This window comes from Penicillium macrosclerotiorum, assembly GCF_028827735.1.
Source record: "Penicillium macrosclerotiorum strain IBT 26536 chromosome Unknown utg000014l_segment0_segment0, whole genome shotgun sequence".
NCBI classification, from domain to species: Eukaryota; Fungi; Ascomycota; class Eurotiomycetes; order Eurotiales; family Aspergillaceae; genus Penicillium; species Penicillium macrosclerotiorum.
The window spans coordinates 175,373-198,087 of NW_026643093.1; the positions used below are offsets into that span (position 1 = coordinate 175,373).

Below are 22,715 nucleotides of genomic sequence, written 5' to 3' on the forward strand. Positions count from 1 at the left end.
AAAAAGTTCCCCGAGCACCTTTCTCGTCAGCAGCGCTACCTGTTCCCATTGTCAAGATGGTAGCGCAAGGCTCACGGGCCAAGCCCACCAGGCGCTTGAAAAAGGGCACCGAAACCACCAAATCCCACCGATGGGAGCCTTTCTCACAGCGCATCGCGAAGCTCAAAATCGACCCGATCCATCGCGTGCGCCGGGCCAGCTTTGGTGAAGATGATGATGAAACCACATCCTATTTTCGGTCAGCCTTGGACCACTGGGTTGATATGAATTTGTCCGATAATTTCACACAGTTCGCCCGTCGTGTCAATTACCTCTCTGAGAGCCTCGCCCAGATCTTGTACCACGAAGAGAAGATCATGGGCTTGTTGGTGGAGTTTATTGAGAAGAGAGACCATAACTCTGTTGAGCCTCTGCTGAGCTTACTTGCACAGTTTGCCAGAGACCTAGGAGTTCGTTTCGAGAAGCATTTTGCCACAGCCGTCACTCTTGTAGCATCTGTTGCTGCAACACACCCGGACGTCGAGGTTGTCGAATGGAGTTTTACCTGTCTCGCATGGATTTTCAAATTCTTATCGCGCCTGCTAGTCCCTGATCTACGCCAGCTGCTCAGCATCATGACTCCATATCTCGGCAAGGAGCGACAAAAGCCGTTCGTCGCCCGGTTCGCTGCCGAATCGATGTCCTTCCTCATTCGTAAGGCAGGCCTTGTATACTACAAGAACAAGTCTCCTCTTGAGAATGCCGTCTCTTTCCTTTTTGACGATATCACAAAGGCCGCCGACGAGGGAAAAAATGTGGACAGTTATAAAGAGGGATTGATGGTCATGTTTTCAGATGCCATCAAGGGTGTGAACAATGGGCTCCATTCCAATGGAATTGATGTCCTCCGTTGTGTCTTGGATCAAATCCCCCCGACTAACGAGAACAACCGTGTTCCTTCTGAGGTTGCTTTTGGACTTGTGATCAACCTCATCCATCATACCACTCCCGACACATTTGGGCCTATTCTCGATACAGTGCGGGAATATGTCGATATCCGCTCTAAGGAAGCCAAAAACCCTAATATTTTCCAATGTTGTCATTTGATCTTTATTTGTGTGGCAACTCGCAAAGGCTCTAGAGTCCGAGACTGGAAGGCTGTCCACCAGACCCTTGTGTCACTTCTCAAACAAGTGTCTGCCAGTCCTGATGAGTACCCAGAGGCAATTCCGAAACTTCTCGCTGCCGTCGCCTACGCTCTCCAGTTATCGCCAATGGATGAAATGTTGCCTTTCATGCGCACTCTCATGGAGCTTGTTTCTGGCGGGCCACTTTCGAAGTACTTCCTGTACTTCTGCAACACATTTTCTGAGTGGGGCTCAGAGCGCTTTCAAAGCTTGTTGGTACCTTATTTCCAGAAATTCATCAATTCGTCCTGGAAGGAACAGGAGTGGGAGATGTGCTTGACGCTACTTCGATTGAACCAGGCTGGTTGTATTACACCAGAAACTGCCAAGCCGGGTTTTGTTTCTTGTCCAGATGACTTGAAGTCTCGTATCTATGACTCCTTGGAGTATCCAACGAAGGATCAAAATATTCTCAACGCCCTAGTGAAGCTTCCAAAGGCAGTTTCCCTGTTTGCAGATTCCACCACCCTTTCGACTGTTCTCACGAAGCTGCATTCCAGCCTAACATCTGCACTGCAAGATGCTAGTTCCGAGCTAGTCAACGAAAAGACCGATGGTCTGGTTTTCTATCTCGGTCAAGGGTTCAAAACTTATGTCGATTTGGCGAAGCGGGCTGGTGAGCTTGATTCCAATCTCTGGCAAGCAGTCCTCTCGGCTTCTACCAACTTTTCCCGTCTTCCCCTCTTCCTGGAAGGAGTCCTTGCTTTCGTTTCCTCGATGGACGCATTGGATTTGAAAAATTCCCCGGTGGACGAATTTGCATCCAAGTTGATCCTCAATCTGGCTAGTCCATCGCACCGATTGAGACTTGTTTCGCTTCAAATTCTGGAACAGCTGATATTCCGAGTTGCGGATGAAGATTCCTCTCCAGTCGCTTTGGCCATTGAGGTTGAAGAGAGCGAACTGACCCTACAGACTGCGAGGACACTTTCAATGAACATTCGCAAACTGGCCCTCCTTTACCCTCAGGTTGCTTCTCGCAGGTGGATGGCTAGCCTGATCCCCTACTTCTGCTTTGGACTATTCTCCAAGAAACTAGCCCAGCTGTGGGATGATTCCGCGGCTGCCTTGAAGACTATCAGCGAGCACCCGGAGGGAGAGAAGATTGTTTCAGACTTGTCCATCCAGTGGCTTCAGGAGCGGGACTCGGATGCTGCTGGGGACGATTCAACAAACGATGGAGATGAAAACTCATTTGTCTCGAGCAACTTCGAGTGTTTCAACGTTGGCAAGGCCGAGAGCGTTATCGCTACTAATCTGAAGGTTAGCCAGGCTCCTTCAATCGCTTTGTTCCAGCAATTTCAACAAGATCATATCATTGCCGATCTTGTGCCTGGATTTCCTCGCAGTCATGCTCTGCGCGTGTTGAATGCAGCTCCAAATGTCGCTGAAAAGCGCTCGCGCCAAATTGTACCCCTGTTCTTATCCTGGGCACTTCGTGATGACCAAGATGATGCCCCTCCCAGTAAGGATACGAAGACCGGGGATGACAGTCCTGACGACATGCAAATTCGATGGGGTTTCCGAGATCGCCTGTCCATGCTTGCTTTATTCGGACAGTTTCTCAATCCTAAGGTGCTCTTCAGGACCTCGGAAGTTTACGACGCCGTGTTGGGTCTACTTTGCCATGGTAATTCTGAAATTCAAAAATCTGCTCTCAAAGCACTCTTTACCTGGAAGAACTCGCACATCCTCCCATATCAAGAGAATCTGTTGAACATCCTGGATGAGTCTAGATTCAAGGATGAGCTGGCTGTCTTTGTTCGCGTTGGTGGCGAGGACAGCTTGATCGAACAGGAGCATCGCCCTGTTCTACTACCCGTGCTTCTTCGGTTGCTGTATGGCCGCATGATTTCGAAGGCAGGCGCTAGCTCCAACCAAGGTGGTCAAACCGGAAGACGCAAAGCCATCCTCCGGACGCTGTCTCACCTTTCTGAAGAGGACTTCGGACTCTTCATTCATCTCTCATTTGGGTCTCTCGCGGATGTCGCCGTTGGAAAGGATGGAGACCATGATGAAAAAGTCTTCTCGGAGGAGCTTCTCAGCCCAAGAAGACAACTTGGTTTGCTGAAGATGATCGATACCGTTTTTGATACCCTCCAGAGTCGTATGGCGCCTTACTCCATTCAGACAATGAATGTTATCATGTATTGTTTGGTACGAGCATGCAGGGCTCTGTACAATGAGAAGAATCCAATCTACGTCGATCGCGATGACGAGCGAATTTTGGCTGTGTACCAGAGCATTCGCCAGGAATCTATCCGTTGCCTTAACTTGGTCTTCTCAGTTTCCTCTGATCTTGATTGGACCCCTTATGTCCGCTTAATTTTTGACGAGTTGATCAACAATAGGCTGGAGCAGTTCCCTATCGAGACTGCTCAGGGTGTCTCGGGAATGCTTCGTCTCTTCCACACCTGGGCCTCCTCCCCCAAATCCGCTTTCTATTTGGTTCAACACAACAAAGAAGTCTTGACCAAGGTCATCGACTGCCTTGGAATTGAATCCGCACGCGATGAAGTCAAAATATTTGTGCTAGATGAGGTCCTTGTGCCTTTGGTTCAGCTAGCCAATGGGAAGAAGCCAACGAATGATGATGAAGAGGATGAAGATAAAGTCATGTCCGATATCCCAGCAGAACAAATTCGAACTGAAGTTCTTTCTGATTATTTGGAACATGCGCTCTCCCATCTCGGTCGACTTTTAAAGAGAGGCCCGTCCAAACCTGTTCTGTTCTCCGGGGTCAATGCTCTGTCGCTGATTGCGCCCTGCGTTGAATCCTCTGGTGAGACATCTAGCCTCATCAGTATTACGACTTACCTACTCCGCCAGCCTCCCGACCGTGTCAGCCCTAAGACTAAGTCTGGTCTTTTGCGAATTCTTGAGCATTTCTTGCCTCTGTATAACCCTGAAGAGGATGCTGAACTTTCCCAAAAGGTTTTTGAGGCCGTGTCCTCTATGTTTGATTATTTCAAGGATGATGTGAATCGAGAAGTTTTGGCAAGAGTTTTCTCTGCACTTGCTTCCCACGACAAGGAGCTTGTGGAGGTTGCTGAGTTATGTGCAGACCTCAATTCGCGCTCGATCAGGAGGCTTGAGCCTGATTATGAGCGTCGTCTTAGGGCCTTTATAAAAATCAACGAGGAGCTATCCCAAACCTTCAATGCGAAGCAATGGAGACCGATTCTTTTCAACATGCTCTTCCATGTCAGAGACGAAGAGGAGCTGTCTACTCGGGCCAGCGCCTCTCTTGGTGTGAAGCGTTTCATTGAAAGAGCGGCATCTGAGACCGAATCAGAGGGGTTTGAAACACTGGTGAATGATGTGCTGCTCCCCTCAATGCAATACGGCATTCGTCAAAAATCAGAATTAATCCGCTCAGAGGTGATTACCAACTTTGGTTACTTTGTCAAGATGAATCCCACTAGACCTTCCGTGCAGGATCTACATGTCCTTCTGGTTGGCGATGATGAAGAGGCTTCTTTCTTCAACAACATCCTTCACATTCAGCAACATCGTCGAATGAGAGCTTTACGTCGACTGGCTGGAGAGGCCACTAAAGGCAAAATCCAATCTTCCAACCTTGGAACTATCTTCCTTCCCCTTATCGAACACTTCGCTTTCGAGGAGGCAGAGAATGAAAGTGGTCATAATCTAATTGCAGAGTCACTCGCCACCATTGGGTCTTTAGCAGAGTGGTTGGACTGGGCCCAGTTCCGTGCCACCTTCCGACGATACCGCGGATATATGCAGAGCAAGCCTGATATGGAGAAGAACATTCTCAGACTTCTGGGCCGGATGTCCGATGCCCTTACTAATGCAATGGATCAAAAGAAGACGGCTTCCGAGCAGGCTAATGACGATACGGATAAGATGGATCTTTCCGAGAAGTGCACGCTCGCCAAGAGCGCCCCTTCTATCGCAAAGGTTTCCACCGAGCTGACCACCAACTTCATTCCATTCTTGACCGATTTTATTCACCACAAGCAGGAGACTGAAATGAGCTTGCGTCTGCCTGCCGCAGTCACAACGGTCAAGCTTCTTAAAATCCTCCCCGAGGAAGATATGGCTATTCGTCTGCCACCGGTCCTTCTGGATGTCTGCAGTATCCTCAAGAGCAAGGCCCAAGACTCCCGTGACACTGCGCGGAAAACACTCAATGACATTGCAATCTTGCTTGGCCCCGTTTACTTTGGCTACATTCTGAAAGAGCTGCGGAACACCCTTCTGCGCGGTTACCAGCTGCACGTGCTGTCATTCACTGTCCACTCGATGCTCGTCACGACGACGGATCAATTTAAGCAGGGCGACCTAGATTACTGCGTGGCAGAGCTGGTGGCAGTTGTGATGGATGATATTTTTGGCACTGTTGGCCAAGAAAAGGAAGCCGAGGACTATGTCAGCAAGATGAAGGAAGTGAAGAGCAGCAAAAGTTACGATTCGATGGAGCTGCTTGCCAAAAATTCAACCATCGGCCATCTATCAGGTCTCGTTCGGCCCCTTCAAGCACTTCTACGGGAGAAGCTCAACTCGAATATTGTCAAGAAGATTGATGAACTCATGAGAAGAATTGGTATTGGTCTTCTGAGGAACCCCGGTGCCGAAAGCCGTGACCTTCTGGTATTCTGTTATGAAGTCATCAAGGAGTCTTATCAGGATAACGTATCGACTGATAAAAACACCCATCGCAAGTCTGAAATTGAAGAGCGGTTCCTGGTAAGATTACAGGGAGCCAAACGGGGCGAGAAGCGAGGCACCACTTCTTCTCATGTCTATAAGTTGACACGATTTGCCCTCGACGTCATGCGTGCTGTTCTCAATAAGTTCGGTTCTCTCTTGACGGCCGGCAATCTCTCTGGGTTTCTTCCCATCATCGGCGATGCACTGGTCCAGGCTCATGAGGAAGTAAAGACTTCTTCTATGCGACTCTTATCGACCATCATCAAACTTCCGCTTCCGGAAATTGACAGTAACTCTCATGTCTATTTCACTGAGGCCGTGAAGATGATCAAAGAGTCCCCGAGCACCAACAGTGAAGCTGCGCAGGCATCACTGAAGTTGATCTCGGCCATACTCCGTGAGCGAAAGAGCACCAAGCTTCGTGATGGACATCTTGCATACCTTCTCCAGCGCCTGGCTTCCGATATCGAGGAACCTGACCGCCAAGGTGTAACTTTCAACTTCATTCGCGCTGTTATGTCACGAAAGTTCATTGTACCTGAGATGTATGAACTGGTAGACCAAATCGCGAAGATGATGGTCACTAACCAGACACGTTCCGCGCGTGACCTTGCTCGAGGTACATATATCCACTTCCTGATCGAATACCCTCAAGCCAAGAGCCGCTGGTCCAAACAGCTCGGGTTCCTTGCAAAGAACTTGGAATATAAGCATCAGGAGGGGCGTCAATCAGTCTTAGAAGCCGTGCATCTGTTACTTTCGAAGACTGGTCCGGAGCTCGCACAAGACATCATCAGCACGTTTTTCCTTCCTGTTGTTCTCTCAATGGCCAATGACGAGTCATCGGAGTGTCGTGAAATGGCCGGTGCGCTGTTGAGTCAGCTTTACAGTCGAGCTGATAGGGAACAGATGAAAACCATCTTGATCCCCATTCACACATGGCTTGAACAGACCGACAACATGGCACTCGGAAGCATTGGTTTGCAGGCTATGCGAATTTTCTTCGAGGCGGAGGAAACGGAGAAAGACAAAGAAGGCCGTTTTGTCGTTGGCATATTACCAGACTTGATGCAATCAGTTCTTGATGATCAAGAGGACGGAAATTGGGAGACCCTTTATTTTGCTTTGCAACTTTTCACAAAGCTTTGCAAGACAGTGCCGACACTTGCACTCAGCCTGGAATGCGCGCCCATTTGGGCAGCTATTCAAGAGTCACTATTCTTCCCTCACGCCTGGGTCAAGACATGCGCTGCTAACCTTGTTGGAATGTGGTTGGCCGATGTGGCAAAGACAAATGCTGCGGCTGGCTATGTCTCCATACCTTTGAAGGGTAGCTCGGGTCTTGTCCTAGACAAAGAGGCCATGTTGAAGCTTCTCCGCGCTAGTCTTCGATCTCTTCGTACTCCGGGAATTTCTGAGGAGCTGGCAATGCAAAGCGTCCGAAATCTTGTCTTCCTTGGTAGATGTTGTGCCCAAAATGGCCTCGAGTTCCAAAAGACTGATGCTGAAGACGCTGACTCCGAACCGGAGGATGAGGAGGATACCGGAAGCGTGATCAATGACGAGGATGAAAGTGCAGCAAGTGGCATAAGATCAACCAAGTCAGCCATTCGTTATATCTTCTGGCAGATCTCTTCCCTTTTGCGCCGAGAGGTTATTTCAACTAGAGCAGATGCTCTTATCCCGAAAACTGCCTCTATTGCGCTCCTTGGCTCGCTCGTTCGTCACCTTGAAGCAGAGCAAATCCAGCCATCACTGTCTATTATCCTGCTTCCCTTGCAGCACCTAACCGATTCCTCCATTCCGGCTCCTCGGTCTTCGGACGAGACATTCCAGAACACATACAAGGCTATCGTTGCCAACTCCCATGAGGTCCTCGACTCCTTGCAAAAGAAGCTTGGCACCACCGAGTACATCAGTGAGATGACCAAGGTCCAAAATGAAGTTAAGGAGCGTCGTGAAGGCCGACGGGCCAAGCGTCGTATTGAAGCTGTTGCCGAACCTGAGCGATTTGAGCGTGACAAGAGGAGACGAAACGACCGGAAGAGAGAGAAGCGTCGTGAGAAGGGTCTGGAGCACCGTGGCAAAAGACGTGGTTGGTAGAATATCGGTTAGGGCTCTTTGAATGCCCCTATCTGTTTTTTTTTGTTTTGATTGGGGTTGACCTGGCATATCAAAATCTGGCGTTTCTGGGATAAAATATGAGTTTGAGTATATACCATAGAACAATTTTTTTGATTTGTACAAATTCTATGATGGCTGTATAGAACCATACTCTAATTCTCGTATATCTCTGGAAAGTATGAGCAAACTTATTAGAGATCGATTGAGTAGGCATGGTTGCTGTAGATAATTTATAATGACTCTCAAATCCCTAAAACAGATAATGCACAATGTCTGGATTGATAGTTTGTTTACTAATTTGAACGACTTCTCTCCCCTAAGTAGGTTCTATCTACATCAGGCACCGTAGAAGACCCCAGGTCAATACTAGTACTAAATGGACACCTTTCTGGTTCAATCTGCCTTTTTAAATGCAAAGGCAACCCACAGTGCAGCCAACCCAAACACGACTGGCCCGGCAATTTTGATGCTAGTAATCCACAGTAACCTCGTCCTCGCCTTTGCTTCCTCCGAATGTGTAGTCGCATCATTTTCTCTCGGAAATGGCACATCAGGAACCTCCACACCCAAAAAGTCGCATAGCGGCTTCCAGCCATCGCCCATCTTATACTCAAGCCTCTGCTCTGGCGGAACAGCAGCCCGAACGTCACGATAGTGCGCTTCATAAGTTTTCTGGGCATTTGCCAAAATCTCGTCTCTGGTTTGAGCATGGAAGAAGCCAAAATGAATCTTCCGCATCGCTTGCACAGCCGGTATCCCCATTAGATAAAGCGCCAAGAAGCCATTGATAGCAGCCATGGGCTGTATCATAACTCGGTCCAGGACTTCATGCTGGAAGCTGGGCCACCACTTGGCATATTCACGCTCCACTATAATCACTTTCGCATCCGGGTAGGCCTTGATGAGCTCGAGAGTGAAGGGCGATGCTAAATCGGTGACGGCATCATATTTATTCCCCCATAGCTCGTCCCAGTCCGTGCGAGTGAATGGCGGTCTGGGGCAGGCACCGGGCGCAGATGGCCAGGTCGCCTCAGCTGCTTTTTCAATTTGCACCCACGGGGTGTCGGTGGCTTTCTCCAGAAGGCCATGGTGTGTTTTGAAGCCAAGGATCTGGTATGCGAGCGCCATAGACTTTGTTGCGGTACGGAAGAGACCCGCATTGATGATCAGCAGGCCGCCCGCTACTTTCTTCTCACGTTGAGCTTCCATTCACGAATACTCAACCTAGGGTCTAAGGGTCAACAGAGCCAGAGCGAGATAACCAGAAATGACAGAATCTTGGATGAGCAAGACAAAAAAAGAAAAAGAAAACTTCCCCAAAGCAAGGGATAAATAAAGTAGCCCCCACAACGCACTCTCAAGTTAGTGCTTACCAGCTTAGAATTTGCGTGCCGATCCAAGTCGAAGTAGTCTGACATGGGCGGTTAGATTAGGGGCGTCTATTTATCTAGGACTCTGAGCTGTTCTATGCTGACGTGAAGGTTCCAATAGATTGGAGCTAGATTCTAATATCAGATCATGGAGGTCGGACGGTTAGGTTCAGATTTTCCGTTGTCCAGTAGAAGTCGAAGTTGTTCCAACAAAGCCAGAGTCAAGCTTGATTTTTAATCTCATTTTGTAAACATACTTTCATAGGGATTCTGTGCTACGGTAGTTTTCGAATTCAGTTTGACCTCGCACTCTTGAGACTTGATTCTCGGAAAATAAACCCGAAATGAGCGAATTCTGATTGGATACTGATTTAAGTGCTTGAGTCTAAACCGCTTTCTACTGTATGATGATCTATATATTTTATGCAACACTTCTGTAGCATACACAAGCTATCTCCGTACGCCTCACCTCCCTTTTTCTTGACAATCAGCAGCTTCCTGCATAGTGGCTTCCTGCTTACCGTTATTACTCCAAGGAATATCGCCCCAAGACTCCCGCCAGAAGAGCCCTTTCACATACATGATATAATAGAGATTGAATCCTCGAACAGGCTGAATATAGCAAGCAGACCATCACTGTCATCAAATACGCAACAATTTGTGACAATTTGGAAGCATTTACACACCTCACAGCCGTATAAGCCGGAAACGAATCATGACACCCTTGGTAATCGAAGCCCTCTGTATTCACTTATCTGAGATTTCCGGCCTCTACTGGTTCAAGCAGGAAGCTGAGTAGATGTAAAGATGATGTTCTATTCCCTCAGAAGGAGGTCATGATAAGCTAATGCTATTACATAAATGGAGACGGCGGTAACATCTACCTCGAAGAAATGATTGTACTCTTAGGTTATGAGTTCCAGGTCATGCGCTACGCTTCGCTAGCTGGTCACAGCAAGTGCGGGAAAATTACATCTGGCTCTTCGGCTCTTATCTGAAATATCTGGGCCGCAGGACTATCAACATGACTTGGGAAGAGGCAGTCGAACGGCGGGCACATACTAGGAAAATTAGCTAAAGTACCTCTTTTTACTGTCCTCGGATCAATAACTTACGGGAAAGATCTGTATTTTCTTGAGATCCCATACCCCGCTAGTGGCGTATATATCCTTACTGATGATGTCGCGGACTTCTTCAGCATCTTTGCCTGTATATACAATCACACTTCCTTTGAATTGCGCTTCTTTTCCTCCTTCCGGATGTTCCTTGAAGATGGCTCCTGATTTTCATGAGGCCTGTCAGCATAGCCCAATGCAACTCAATGGCTATCGCGACTAACCTCCGGCCACAAGCTTGCCCTGGGCGATCAAGGGCTGGATTCCTTCGTAGTGACCGCTAATATGCTACATTAGCGTAATTCCTAATTGAAAATCCTGTCTTCTCACCGCTTAACCGTCTTTCTCAGACTCGAAATATTTGGTCGATCAGGTATAATACAAAGAAACTCATTCTTTTTGCCCGCCGTCGCCATATATCGGGAACGACTCATTGCGATCTGCTGTGCGGATCGAGCAAATGCTGCGGGGCAACGAAAGGCGAGCCTGTGTGAAAACATTATATTGGGTAGACAAGACAGCTGTCTATAGATCCCAGAGACGAGAATCCCGGAAGAGTAAAATATAGAAAAGAGTTGTCAAAGTTCAATAAATATATGAAAAAGCGGCGTAGCAGGCCGACCTACTCAGCTCCAAGATCTTGCCTGTCGGAGCTAGCTCCCGATGTGTGGTTAGACCAAGTGGCATCGGCCTGTTACAGTAACAGCAAGATCTGCCGTGCATAACCGTCCCCCTCCGCTACATATCAGGTTAAATAACTTAGTTAGTTAGTTAGTGATAGTGATCTAAGCCTGTATTTGCCTGAGGCACGTATTGCTCACAGGCCCTTACGCTCTCTTGTTCACTCTCCTCCTGTCTTCCGTGGGGCCCATCAGCTTCGACCTTCGCGATAGCCTGAATTTTTTTGGGCTTCTTCCCTGTCCCCCCTGTCCCCTCTGTCCTTGTTTTACTCGCTCTTGAGTCAGGTCTTTCCCCACGTGCGCCCCTTAAGGCCTATGTAGCTTTCTCAACACTAATTGATCTACAGTGGTACCTGACCAGGAGTGCAGGCTCATAAATGACCAGATGAACTGCTTTTGTGGAAACATAGAAATCTCGAACCTATGAAGCAGGAAGTATAGCTTAGGAGAAGGATCTAATTGTTAAATTTAAAGTACAAGGTCTCTCATTCGCATTAGGCTTCACAGCATCTTGCTTCGCCAAAATTTAACTCTTAGGAGCTTCAACGTCCCATTTCCTTCGCGGCCTCTCGAATGTCGACACGACACGTCCATAAGAAATATCGCCAAGCTGCCCAAGTGGTCGAAGCTTTTCAAGATCTATATGGCTGTGTTCTGCATCTGCAGTCCCTTATTTCACCCAGAACCGAGTCGCTCTGACCAAAACGTTCGCCGCAATACTCATTCCAGGGCGTTGTCGTTGATGATCGGTGAGTTCTTTAATATCGATCACTTTTCCTTCGATATTAAAGACAGATTCCGCAATGCGAGATAGTCTCACTGTAGTGGAAGGTGCTTCGTGAAGACCTGAGATCTCCCATTCTGATACTCCATAGGGTGCATCAATAAAGCTCGGATTAACAGCCTCGACCATAGTCTCTGAAACGGTGTCAATAACGCATTCCTCGGTTTCTTTTAGATTGCGATAGGTATCCTTAAGGCTTATATGAGAAACAAAGTCGGGACCCGCTACCGATGTCGGGACCCCCTACCGACGCTGAGACAACCACCGACCGTTATAAAGCAAGACGTATGTGAACAGCCTCTCAGGGCTACGTGAGCTTAATGATCTGTTCGGCAAAACATGCTTCCTCGACGTATATGCTTTACAAGCGGCTCGCTTTTTCGTCCGTCCTTGCCTGTCAGTCGAGTCTCATTGCATACAATGAATACCCTCCCCCACATCGCCAAATTATCTACGGTGACCAGCGTCCATACTGAGAAAGCCTACGCCCGTAAGTATTTTTATATCCAGAGATACCGAATAGTGACTAACATTGTACGGTTCTTAACTAACTTAAGCCTTTGCGCATTATGTAAGTAATAGAGGCATGCAACGGTAGAGAATGTACAACAGTCCTAACGACGTATTGATTGCAGTCCCAAGCGATTAAAGCAGGTGGCCATGTTTGGCTGTCCGGCCAAATTCCGGCAGACGCTGATGGGAATTTGATAAAAGGGTCGACTGTTGAAAAAACCAAGGCTATCATCCAAAACACGGAGGCCATTTTGAAAGAAGCGGGATCTGGATTGGACCGAGTGGTCAAAGTCGTGGTGAGTTATCACAACGGCATCATCCACTCATTAAAGCCGCCAGTTGTGTATGAAAACTAATGAACAATGAAAGGTCTACCTCATGAATGCGAATATGATGCCTGATTTTACCTCAGTGTATGATCCAGCATTTCCACACCGGCCTGCAAGGTCTATGATCGAGGTATCCAAACTACCTGCTGGAGTTGAAATCCAGGTCGACTTCATTGCTGTGGTGTAGATAAGACCTAATTAATATTGGGTTCTGCCGTCAAATGTAACAACACGCTTGCGATGATAATCTAGGGAAATTTCGAAAACCTGTTGGCCTGCAACCCGAGCCGTGTTCCCACATTCAACGTTCCTTAAATATTAAGATATATAAACGACGTGATACATCAATTCTAAAAAGTAATTAGGGTCTTTAGAAAGTCAACTTTAGCTTGTGAGAGAGTTAAGTTAGATTCAAGATTGGCAACGAATAAGCTGCATACGACAAAATTCATGAAAATGAAGTGAATATATCGGGATTAATTCGATACTGGATATAGCACAGTCCTCTGTGCGTATGGCTCGCGGGGGTACATAAAGCCTGCACCCCCGATGGGAAGTGGCAATATGGTACTGGTGGAAAGGTGGAGGATATATCATTACAGTTTTACTACACAAAGTCCCGGTTCGTGTTCCAGTCATTACCACCGCAGTTCTGCCCCATTAATCAAGCGGTGACCCTAACCGAATTAGCGTTTTTCAGACTTATTTTCCGAGAAGCAAGTGTAAAGAGTGAGAGGTCAAACTGAATTCGAAAACTACTATACGGTTTCTTGGCCAACTTTTCCAGCCTCTATGTAAACAGTGCAGGGTCCCGATTTTGTACCACTGAACGAGCTATACAACAACAATGGTTGATAACTCTGAAATAGTTGGGCTTGAAAATGGTGCTTAGTTTCAATCCTCTTTGAGAGAATCTAAGACACTAGTATACATTTTGATATTAGATCATGATACACATGGTACGCCGACAAAAATATAGCCTTTATACACCATCGAAATAGCCTCTACTAGGCTTCATAAATGCCTGGAACCTGCCATGCCGAGAGTGGAGAGGGGTAAAATACAGTTCCATCAGAAAGCATAGCACCAAGCGCCAAATCGATCGCGCCCTGAATATGCATGCACCCGTGAAAATAACAAAAAGAGTATCAAACTTGCATGTTATAGCGATTTAGTCGGATTTCTCTGACTTCTTTTCACCGGCAGAAGAAGAATCCAAGCGCTGCTGGCCATCCAAGTCGAAGCTCTTGACGGTGCCGTCATCCCAGAATTCTAGGTTTCCGTCAGCAACCCCGTGGGTGAGCGTCTGTCCCTTTTCTTTCAAAAGATCCTCTAGCGTGGTACGTTTGTCAAAGAAAATCCCCAAGTGATCACTCATCACATGACGCGATTGACACGAAGGACATTGAATGAGGACTGTGCCGCGGTGATAACCCTGCTTTGACATGCGGTGCGAAGAGCGCTCGCCACATGGCTTGCAGGTGAATACAATCTGGTAGGCCTCCTCGTTTTTACGACGCTCGGCATTCTGTTTCTCGCGCTCAGCATCAGTCTGGGATTTGTTGCTGGGCTCTTCCGACAGGGGACGAGAGGATGTCGAGTTCTGGCGGTAGCTGAGCAAAAAGCGCATGTGCCATGGTTGGTATAGAGCTGGTTGTCTCTGGTGGTTCCGAGGATTGTATAATTGTGATAAAAACAGACGAGACGAAGGCGTATGAGTATAGGTGCGAACAGAGGCCTGCGAAAGAAGCGAGCGTAGAGGGCGGAGGCCCTGTGACGCGGCGAGGCGCATGCTGAGTTGTGCTGTGAGGGGATCAGAAAGAATGGTGCAGCAAAGAGATGGGAGTTTGCAGTAAAGACTGGAGATCTGTGTAACTAGGCTGCAAATTCGTTTGAAGGATTAGATCGACGATAGATATAAAAGTGTTCTTGCTCTCACTTCTAAGGAAGCTTTCTGGAAGGCGGCGGATCGGAACAACTCATATTCCGGTGCTCCTCCGCGGAGAGGGACAACGAGCTTGCGCTTTTGACTGCGGGCACTGGTACCTCCACAATTTAAATTCTCTCCTTGCTACCCCAGTCTCTTTTGTGAGTGCCCAGCATGGCGGCTATGAGAGCGCGTCATAAGATTCGAGCTCCTCGCAGGGTATGTGTTGTCCCTCGACTTGAAATGACCTCTAATTGACAGCCACTTCAGGGCGGTGCATCGGCTCAAAAAGACGACTTCGACGCAATTTGGAGTGTTCTTGCCTCTTCTTTGAACGAAATTAATACCAAAAATGCGTCATCTCTCTCATTCGAGGAGCTTTACCGGAATGCGTACAAGATTGTGTTGATGATGCGGGGTGATGACCTATACGAACGGGTCAAACAGCTTGAGGAGGACTGGTTGCGAAACAACGTTCAGAAAAAGATCATTGACTCTATTTCTCCGATTCTTATCCGAGCTCAGAACCACACCGATGCACAGGACCAATCGACCGAGAGGAAAGATGCGGGGGAGAAATTCTTGAAGGAACTGAAGGAGGCATGGGAGGATCACCAGCTCTGTATGGGCATGATCACAGACGTATTGATGTACATGGTAAGTGAAAATTGTTTTGAGAAGATCATGGGTGCCTGTTTCTCATTCCAGTCTCATAGGACCGCATCATTTCCCAAGATCGTTCCAAACCTCCAATCTATGTCGTCTCCATGGCCCTCTTCCGAGACCACATTCTGCGCGCACAGCTTGATCCTACGCTTGATATTCATGTTGGCAACGTTCTGGAATCCACCATATTATTCATGATTCAGCTCGAACGTGCTGGTCACATGATTGAACGACCATTGATTCGACACTGCATTCAGATGTTGGAAGGACTCTACACAACGGTGACTGAGGAGGAAGGCTCAAAGCTTTATTTGTCTATGTTTGAACCAGCTTTTCTTTCCACAAGCGCCGAGTTTTACAGGTCTGAAGGTCGTCGATTGTTAGAGACCGGTGATGCTGCGACCTTCTGCCGAATCACCTCGAAGCGCATCGCCGAGGAACAAGAACGGTGCCAGTGCACGCTTGCATGGACTACTGAGCCGAAGATTCTTGATTTGCTCGATGAAGAGCTCATTCGCAAAAATATAGTCGAGGTCGTCAGGTTGGAAGGGACAGGTGTGCGACACATGCTCGACCATAATCTGCTGGAATCGCTGCGGAACGTTTATATCATCAACGCTAGGGTGGATAAAAAGAAAGACGCACTGTCAAGGGCAGTCAATAAACGGATTGTGGAGTTGGGAAGGGAAATCAATGCGTCCTCTATGGCCCCGCCTCCTGCACAGGCTTCTGAGAAGGATGCGAGCAGTGAGAAGCGGCCCGAGAAAAGCAAGGAAAAAGAAAAGCCCGTTAATCAACAAACTACTTCTGCAATCAGATGGGTTGATGATATTCTATCCCTCAAAATCCGATTCGATACTATCTGGGAGAAGTCGTTCCTCTCTGATCAAGGGCTCCAAAGCACCATCATGACCAGCTTCGCTGATTTTATCAACCTGAACCCACGAAGCTCAGAGTACCTTTCTCTCTTCTTCGATGAAAATCTCAAAAAGGGAATTAAAGGAAAGACAGAGAGCGAAGTCGATACCCTTCTGGATAACGGCATCACGCTGCTACGCTATATTAAGGACAAAGATCTGTTTGAGACGTACTACAAAAAGCATCTCTCTCGCAGACTCCTGATGAAGCGATCTGCCAGTATGGATGCTGAACGGCAGATGATCTCCAAGATGAAGCTGGAGGTCGGCAACCAGTTCACTCAGCGCATCGAGGCAATGTTCAAGGACATGGCAGTCTCTGAAGATCTCACCGCCAACTACAAAGACCATATCGCGCGAAGTGTGGACCCGGATCAGAAGCGTGTGGACTTGGAAATCAACGTCCTGACAAGCACCATGTGGCCAATGGAGATCATGGCGAACACGAAAGAAGGCCATGTGCAGCCATCGTGCGTATTCCCACGAGAAGTGGAAACGCTCAAGCAAAGCTTCGAGAAGTTCTACCTTGATAAACACAGTGGCCGCAAGTTATCCTGGCAAGCTAGCATGGGCACAGCTGATGTCCGTGCTACATTCGTGCGAAGCAATGGAAAGGTGCAGCGCTACGAACTCAATGTCTCTACCTATGCCCTCATCATTTTGATCCTCTTCAATGATGTGCCGGATGGCAGCTCTCTCACTTACGAAGAAATCCAAGAATGCACCCGCATCCCAAAGCATGACCTCATTCGCAATCTACAGTCTCTTGCAGTCGCCCCAAAGACACGAGTCCTGAAGAAAGAGCCCATGAGCAAAGACGTCAAACCCACTGACCAGTTCTTCTTCAACAAGGATTTCGAGAGCAAGTTCATGAAGGTGCGGATTGGCGTCGTCAGCAGCGCTGCCAACAAAGTTGAAGACAAGGAACAGCGGAAAGAGACTGAACAGAAAATGAATGAAGAGCGCGGTGGCTCTATCGAGGCTGCTATCGTCCGCATTATGAAGTAAGTTTGCTATCTGACTAGCAAGGGTCAAACAGATCCATGTGGCTAACCGATCTTCTCCAGACAACGCAAGAAGCTCATCCACTCACAACTCATGACCGAGGTCATCACCCAACTGTCTGTCCGTTTCGCTCCGGACGTGAACATGCTCAAGCGCCGCATCGAGAGTCTGATTGATCGCGAGTACTTGGAGCGTGTGGCCGAGGACCCACCCACATACGGATACATAGCATGAGCTGGGGTATTTGTACCTCCCGATGCAATCGACGACGATCTTTCTTCCCATTTGGTTTTCCTATTCCTTCGCCCTACCCTCCCTTCCTTTCACGAGTCTCCGTGTGATGGTGATGATATCCATGCATTTCCCCGGTTCTTTGCATCTGCCTGGTTGCTGTCTTGGTTTTTTTTTTTTTTTTTTTTTTTTCTTTGCTTTTCTTTTCATGCGCTTTTCATGGTCTCATTCTTGTTATTTCTGAGTTTAGCGACTGGCGTCTCTTGGGTGGCATGACTCCTTATGCAATGTCCATAGTTGAAGCAAAATTCACAATACTTCAGTCAAGGACTTTTCTTTTCTAAATCTACAGGGACGAGTGGGATACTGATGAAGATAGGCAATTAACGTGTCAAGAACTAGAACACGAGCTATATATTTTTGCATATTGGCTCGAAAGAAAAAAAATATCACTTTTCTTTTAGACAAAGTCATGAGATCGTATCGAGTTTTATGCACCCATTAGAGGAAAAAGAAGGCACTGGCCAGGCCAAATGAAAAACAGAGCTGAAGAGAAACCAGGAAAACGCCAACGCCAGCGAATGCCATGACTCCGACAAACGTATACTATCCTTCCCAAGGGCCATAATCCCACGGCGCACTGAAGGGTAGAAACAGGAAGCGCCATTGAGCTTCTCGTATAAGAAAAGGGGGACAAGAAGAAAGCAAACGCCCCAATTCATGAAAAAGTCAGGAAGGGTTCTTTCCTCTCTCCCCTTCACAACAATTCGACTTCTCCTCTCTCCCACGCCTTTCGCACGCCCTCCCACCGCACAACCCAGACATCGCCCATCCGCATCGTCGCCCCATACTCCAGATCATCCCCGTCATCCCCGCCAAGGAGTACAGGCACTTCGGCCCCGAGACAACGGACAAACACAACCTCCCGCATCTCAGGACCCTGCACCATACTCGTGCCGCCGGCATTGTCATCGAGCCGTCGCAGCTGCCGTGGGAACGCGCCCATGAAGGAGCCGCCGAAGTGCCCCGCCAGCAGGGTCTGGTGCGCGTGCATGAAGCTGGCTTCCGGCTCGGAGAGCGGAGCGAAATCGGTGACGGCGGAAATGTCTGGGACCGAGTCTTGCGGAGTGGTGTTGGCGGCGGTGCTGGACTGGGAGGGTGCGGTGGATTGCGAGGGGAGGAGGGGATTTTTGCTGCGCGAGGCGAGCTGGACAAGGTAGTGCATGCTGAATTTGGTGAGCTTGGCCAGCCGGGCACGGAGCAGACTGCGGAGGAGGTATTGAGTGCGGGCGAGATCCGTTTGCAGGATGGAGAGTCGGAGGTTGAGGTTTGGGTTGTGTGTGTGGTGCGTGGTGGAAGCTGTCATGTCGGTGTCGGCTGAGGACGCGGCGAGATCCTCGATTGTTTCGATCTGGCCAGAGAAGGAGTTAGCGAACTGGCTCTTGAGCGTGCTTCTCACAATGGAGATTCCAAATTCCACTTGTGCACCCGGTGCGTCCTCGACTTACCTGTGTGCGCACGCGATCCATGATCCGCTCCATCAGCGGCGCCGGCCAGGGCAGCACTTCGGAGACCGCGCGCTCGGCGACCCAGAACCGCGTCAGGAGCTGGTGGTCCAGCGCGGCAGATTCCGGGCTGGCACCGGCACCGCGGTCCACGGCAGCGAGAATGTCGTCGATGTCCATGGGCCTGGGGTCTGGATGCGAGAAAAACAACGCGGAGGGGCGGAGATCGGGGGAGCGGGTCTAGGGCTGGATGGTGCCCCAGGCACCAAGGCTGGTGGAGGCTCATTCAACTCAAATATTTCAAGTGGAGACATCGGCAGGTGGCCAACAAGAAGACCGACTTCGAAACCTCAATTGCAAAAAGGAGTACGGGGAATGGAGCGTTGTAGGACTACTGGAAGATTGAGAAGTTGGGAAGTTGGGCGTGGCCTCCTTGACGTGGAAGTCGGCCAGGTCTCTGTCCTACGAAGGCTCAGGATGAAGCGTGTGTTTTTCTTTTTCCATATTTGAAAAAAGTCTCATTGAAATGATCTTCGGAAAGGTGTATCAAGGCATTAACCGATTTCATCATCACGATCCGTCTCAGTAGCCGCGGGAAGTTGCGAACTTATCATCCAAGCCAGGTTAGAATGTTCATCCTGCCCTCACTAAAACATGAAACGGATGCGCGGGGTTCAGGAAAATAAAATAGATAAGGGGCATTAAAAAGATGAGGGGGGTCAAATTCCTCATGCAAGTGATCTTTGACATGACATGGAAATAAAGGGAATAATGGACACATGAAAAACCACCAATCTCAGTCACGCATCGACCAAGATTCCAAAAAAAGGGGAGAAGTCATAACGCCGCAGGACTCGAGGCTTTCGTTGCAAAGGACGTTTGGAAAAGAGGAGAAAGGAAACCGGCGACTTTCAGCTCGTTCATTCCGGGGTTAAAGAACGGCTTCATGCTTTCGGGGGAGGAGGCCCAGGGGGAGGGCTGTACATGTGCGGAGCAGCAGCATGCGCGTTCGGCGGGGACTGAAGCTCGATGCCATTCTGTTGCTGGCCAGGAGCGTTCTGGGCGCCGAAGTAGCCGTAATTCTGAGGGTTGGCAGAGTATTGAGGGGGCGGTTGCTGTGGGTAATAGGGATCATTGCCATAGTAAGGCTGCTGGTAAGCCTGCTGCCGGGGTGGATTGCCGGGCGGCGGCGCCATCCATCCGGTACCAGTGTATGGACGGAGGCCGTGGGTGCGACGGCGGCGGGCGTTGAAGCATCTGGAGGTAGCCGGGGTCAGCAACGGATGCAGGGATGGGACACACGTTCACGAGGATCTTGGTCGCAGATGGCCTGCGAGCCAGGAAAGAGACACAAGGGACCACGAGGGGCCAGCGGGACTGGGAAGACCGGGGTTACAGAGAAAAACTCACGCAAAGGCAAAGAAGAGGAGGAGCGCGCAGCCCACGATGACGCCAAATGCTACCCAACGACCCCAGCGGTCCCAGGATGAGCTATAGCAGTCGTCATAGCCGTAGCTAACAGCAGGTTAGATCGAGGACGAGCGGCAGACGAGGAGAAGACGTACCAGTAGTATCGCGGAATGATCGCCATGGCGGCTGTTTGAAGAAATGAGAGAGAAGCAAAGGAGAGGAAGAGAGAAATAGGTGATGGAGTGGCTGAGCGGATGTCAATCAATGGGGCTGGGAGTGGGTCTTGGCACTAGGCTGCAGGTTTGCGATGATTCATGCGATTCCCTTTGCAACTCCCTCTCTTCTCCGTCCTCCGTCCTCCCTCGCACACTTTTGAGAGGCGAGAACGCTGCAGAGAGGCCTCCGCTGTGTCGCGATTCAGACAATTCTTGAGCCGTCGCACTACAGTGTCTCATTTTCTCGTTCTCCGGCCCGTCTACGGCATACGTAGCCATCCTACGTATTCCGAGGCTCCGTGGCGGCGCAGTCCGGGTGTACTCGCCCAACAGCCAATCACACCCCACCTACCGAGGCGCAGGGCTGATGTCGGATTGCGGCACTCGCAAGTTCAAGTTCATTGACTCCACCAGAAACCTCTCAGTCAGGCCTCAGGCGTCCGAGAATGGGTGAGCAAAATCATCCGAGGCCGAACATGAAGCCGAATCACAGGTGCCGTACCAGATATTCGTTTTATCGATCTCCCTTACCTCCTGCGTCCATAAGTGCATGTAATCTACAAAGTACTATTGACCCATTTTAACTTGATGTACTCCCACACCGCATCGTCCTCGAATTTTTCTGAACCGAATGAATTAGGTCAAGGGCGGACAGTATTGATCCCGACCACTCAATATCACACCAACGAAATTAAAAAAAAAATGAAACAAAAGAGAACGAGAGCGAGAAACCCCAGAGCAAATATGCCCAACTGAAACTCTAGATGAAACAGGGGCATCGTAGCTTCTATCCCTATACTCCAGAATGCTCATTTTTTTAGCAATAGTTGTTTCTTCTTTTCATTTCTTCTTCTCTTCGAGGGACTGAGGATTGAGGACTCGACCTCACGAGCCCCCCGGAATTATAGATATACCCATCAGAGGGGCCCAAAGTGGGACTGTCTTGGTTCCTCATTGAACCCTCCATGCCACCAGTGGCGCGCCGGCCGGAAACCCGAGGAAATTGTGGCGTTTGTCAATAGTCTGATGACCCCATAGAACAAGCTGCACGGCGGTATTCACTATTAGTGCCTTACACCGCCCCCCCCCAACCCTTCCGGGTTGTGGGTGCGCCACGCACAGATGCATAACCACACACAGACGCATAATTTTTCCTATTTCCCCTATCTACTACTGCATACCACTAGTATCTATAAAGAAAATATTACCTTCCTGACGTGCTTCCTCTGCTCTATCTAATGATGCCTGGGATTCCTGTGTAGGATCTGGTGGTGGTGATGTTCCATACGCTTTCTTCCACTGCTTCCTTACCCGCTTCCGCTCTGCCTCTGCTTCCTTCTCATTTCTTTTAGCAATAGAACGGTTTGCATCTCTAATAGAGAGTACCCCTGTTTTGCTAAGCGGTGTTTTAACCTGGCGCTTAGTGATTGGGCGCTGTAGTGGTTGTTGAGCTTCCCTAATCTTGCGAATAGTATCGTTCGCTAGATTTAGGGTTCTCTATAGCAATCTTGTTATGATGAAATAACCGGTCAAGATTGCGTTGCTGCCTAGGTGTAAGATCTTCTTGTTGATATCTAGCAATCTTCCTTTGATTCTTCTCTAGATCCTGTATAGATCTAGGCGGCGATTTGTCGATACTAGAAGAAGATATAGGTGGTGGTGAAGGTGTTGTATGAAGCGTTGAATGAAGCGGTTGTAGATCTGGCGCTATAAGACCTAGGTGATCTTGGATAGGAAGGCTATTAATAACCTTTCTACTATCGACTGGATATATCCCACGATCTTTAAACGATTCACGAATAATTCGCTGGCTAAACGCTCTATTCCGAATATCACCGATTATTCGAAGGAACTCTGATCTTCCGATAGGGCTTCTACCCCAAAACGCGTAGTCGTTATTCGCTAAGCGGAAGTGTTGCTTATAGCTTAGAAACGGCTTACCGTCTAGCGGCTGGCAAAGATGTGTAGTATGTAGTAGGAATCCTATAGGTAGGATATTATTCTCTTCGCAAAGGTATAGGAATTCGAATGTAAGATGCGAACCGTGACCGTCGAATATTAGGATACGTTTTTCACCTGAT

General features: G+C 48.7%; 9 protein-coding genes across 9 annotated transcripts; 3 read left to right on the forward strand and 6 right to left on the reverse strand.

The window, feature by feature from the left end:
• Positions 1–56: 56 nt before the first annotated feature.
• N7462_011639 (uncharacterized protein) lies at positions 57–7,946 on the forward strand (the record flags this gene model as incomplete). The annotated part of the gene is made up of 1 exon (XM_057083353.1): positions 57–7,946. The coding sequence occupies one exon, from the start codon at positions 57–59 to the stop codon at positions 7,944–7,946; it is 7,890 nt and encodes a 2,629-aa protein (XP_056927766.1).
• A 414-nt stretch (positions 7,947–8,360) lies between these two features.
• Positions 8,361–9,176, reverse strand: N7462_011640 (sulfotransferase family protein; the record flags this gene model as incomplete). The annotated part of the gene is made up of 1 exon (XM_057083354.1): positions 8,361–9,176. One exon carries the CDS (start codon positions 9,174–9,176, stop codon positions 8,361–8,363), a length of 816 nt encoding a protein of 271 aa, XP_056927767.1.
• Positions 9,177–10,356: 1,180 nt separating this feature from the next.
• On the reverse strand, positions 10,357–10,886 carry N7462_011641 (YciI family protein; the record flags this gene model as incomplete). The annotated part of the gene is made up of 4 exons (XM_057083355.1): positions 10,357–10,398; positions 10,453–10,616; positions 10,677–10,732; positions 10,783–10,886. 4 exons carry the CDS (start codon positions 10,884–10,886, stop codon positions 10,357–10,359), a joined length of 366 nt encoding a protein of 121 aa, XP_056927768.1.
• A 916-nt stretch (positions 10,887–11,802) lies between these two features.
• Positions 11,803–12,045, reverse strand: N7462_011642 (FMN-binding split barrel-related protein; the record flags this gene model as incomplete). Its single annotated transcript, XM_057083356.1, has 1 exon — positions 11,803–12,045. The coding sequence occupies one exon, from the start codon at positions 12,043–12,045 to the stop codon at positions 11,803–11,805; it is 243 nt and encodes an 80-aa protein (XP_056927769.1).
• A 291-nt stretch (positions 12,046–12,336) lies between these two features.
• Positions 12,337–12,945, forward strand: N7462_011643 (RidA family protein; the record flags this gene model as incomplete). The annotated part of the gene is made up of 4 exons (XM_057083357.1): positions 12,337–12,406; positions 12,474–12,487; positions 12,552–12,725; positions 12,799–12,945. 4 exons carry the CDS (start codon positions 12,337–12,339, stop codon positions 12,943–12,945), a joined length of 405 nt encoding a protein of 134 aa, XP_056927770.1.
• Positions 12,946–13,929: 984 nt separating this feature from the next.
• Positions 13,930–14,550, reverse strand: N7462_011644 (DNL-type zinc finger protein; the record flags this gene model as incomplete). The annotated part of the gene is made up of 1 exon (XM_057083358.1): positions 13,930–14,550. One exon carries the CDS (start codon positions 14,548–14,550, stop codon positions 13,930–13,932), a length of 621 nt encoding a protein of 206 aa, XP_056927771.1.
• Positions 14,551–14,859: 309 nt separating this feature from the next.
• On the forward strand, positions 14,860–17,507 carry N7462_011645 (cullin family protein; the record flags this gene model as incomplete). Its single annotated transcript, XM_057083359.1, has 4 exons — positions 14,860–14,904; positions 14,956–15,342; positions 15,402–17,272; positions 17,336–17,507. The coding sequence occupies 4 exons, from the start codon at positions 14,860–14,862 to the stop codon at positions 17,505–17,507; spliced, it is 2,475 nt and encodes an 824-aa protein (XP_056927772.1).
• A 754-nt stretch (positions 17,508–18,261) lies between these two features.
• sld5 (putative GINS DNA replication complex subunit Sld5) lies at positions 18,262–19,189 on the reverse strand (the record flags this gene model as incomplete). Its single annotated transcript, XM_057083360.1, has 2 exons — positions 18,262–18,915; positions 19,013–19,189. 2 exons carry the CDS (start codon positions 19,187–19,189, stop codon positions 18,262–18,264), a joined length of 831 nt encoding a protein of 276 aa, XP_056927773.1.
• Positions 19,190–19,953: 764 nt separating this feature from the next.
• Positions 19,954–20,600, reverse strand: N7462_011647 (resistance to Congo red protein; the record flags this gene model as incomplete). The annotated part of the gene is made up of 3 exons (XM_057083361.1): positions 19,954–20,266; positions 20,420–20,524; positions 20,575–20,600. 3 exons carry the CDS (start codon positions 20,598–20,600, stop codon positions 19,954–19,956), a joined length of 444 nt encoding a protein of 147 aa, XP_056927774.1.
• Positions 20,601–22,715: the final 2,115 nt, after the last annotated feature.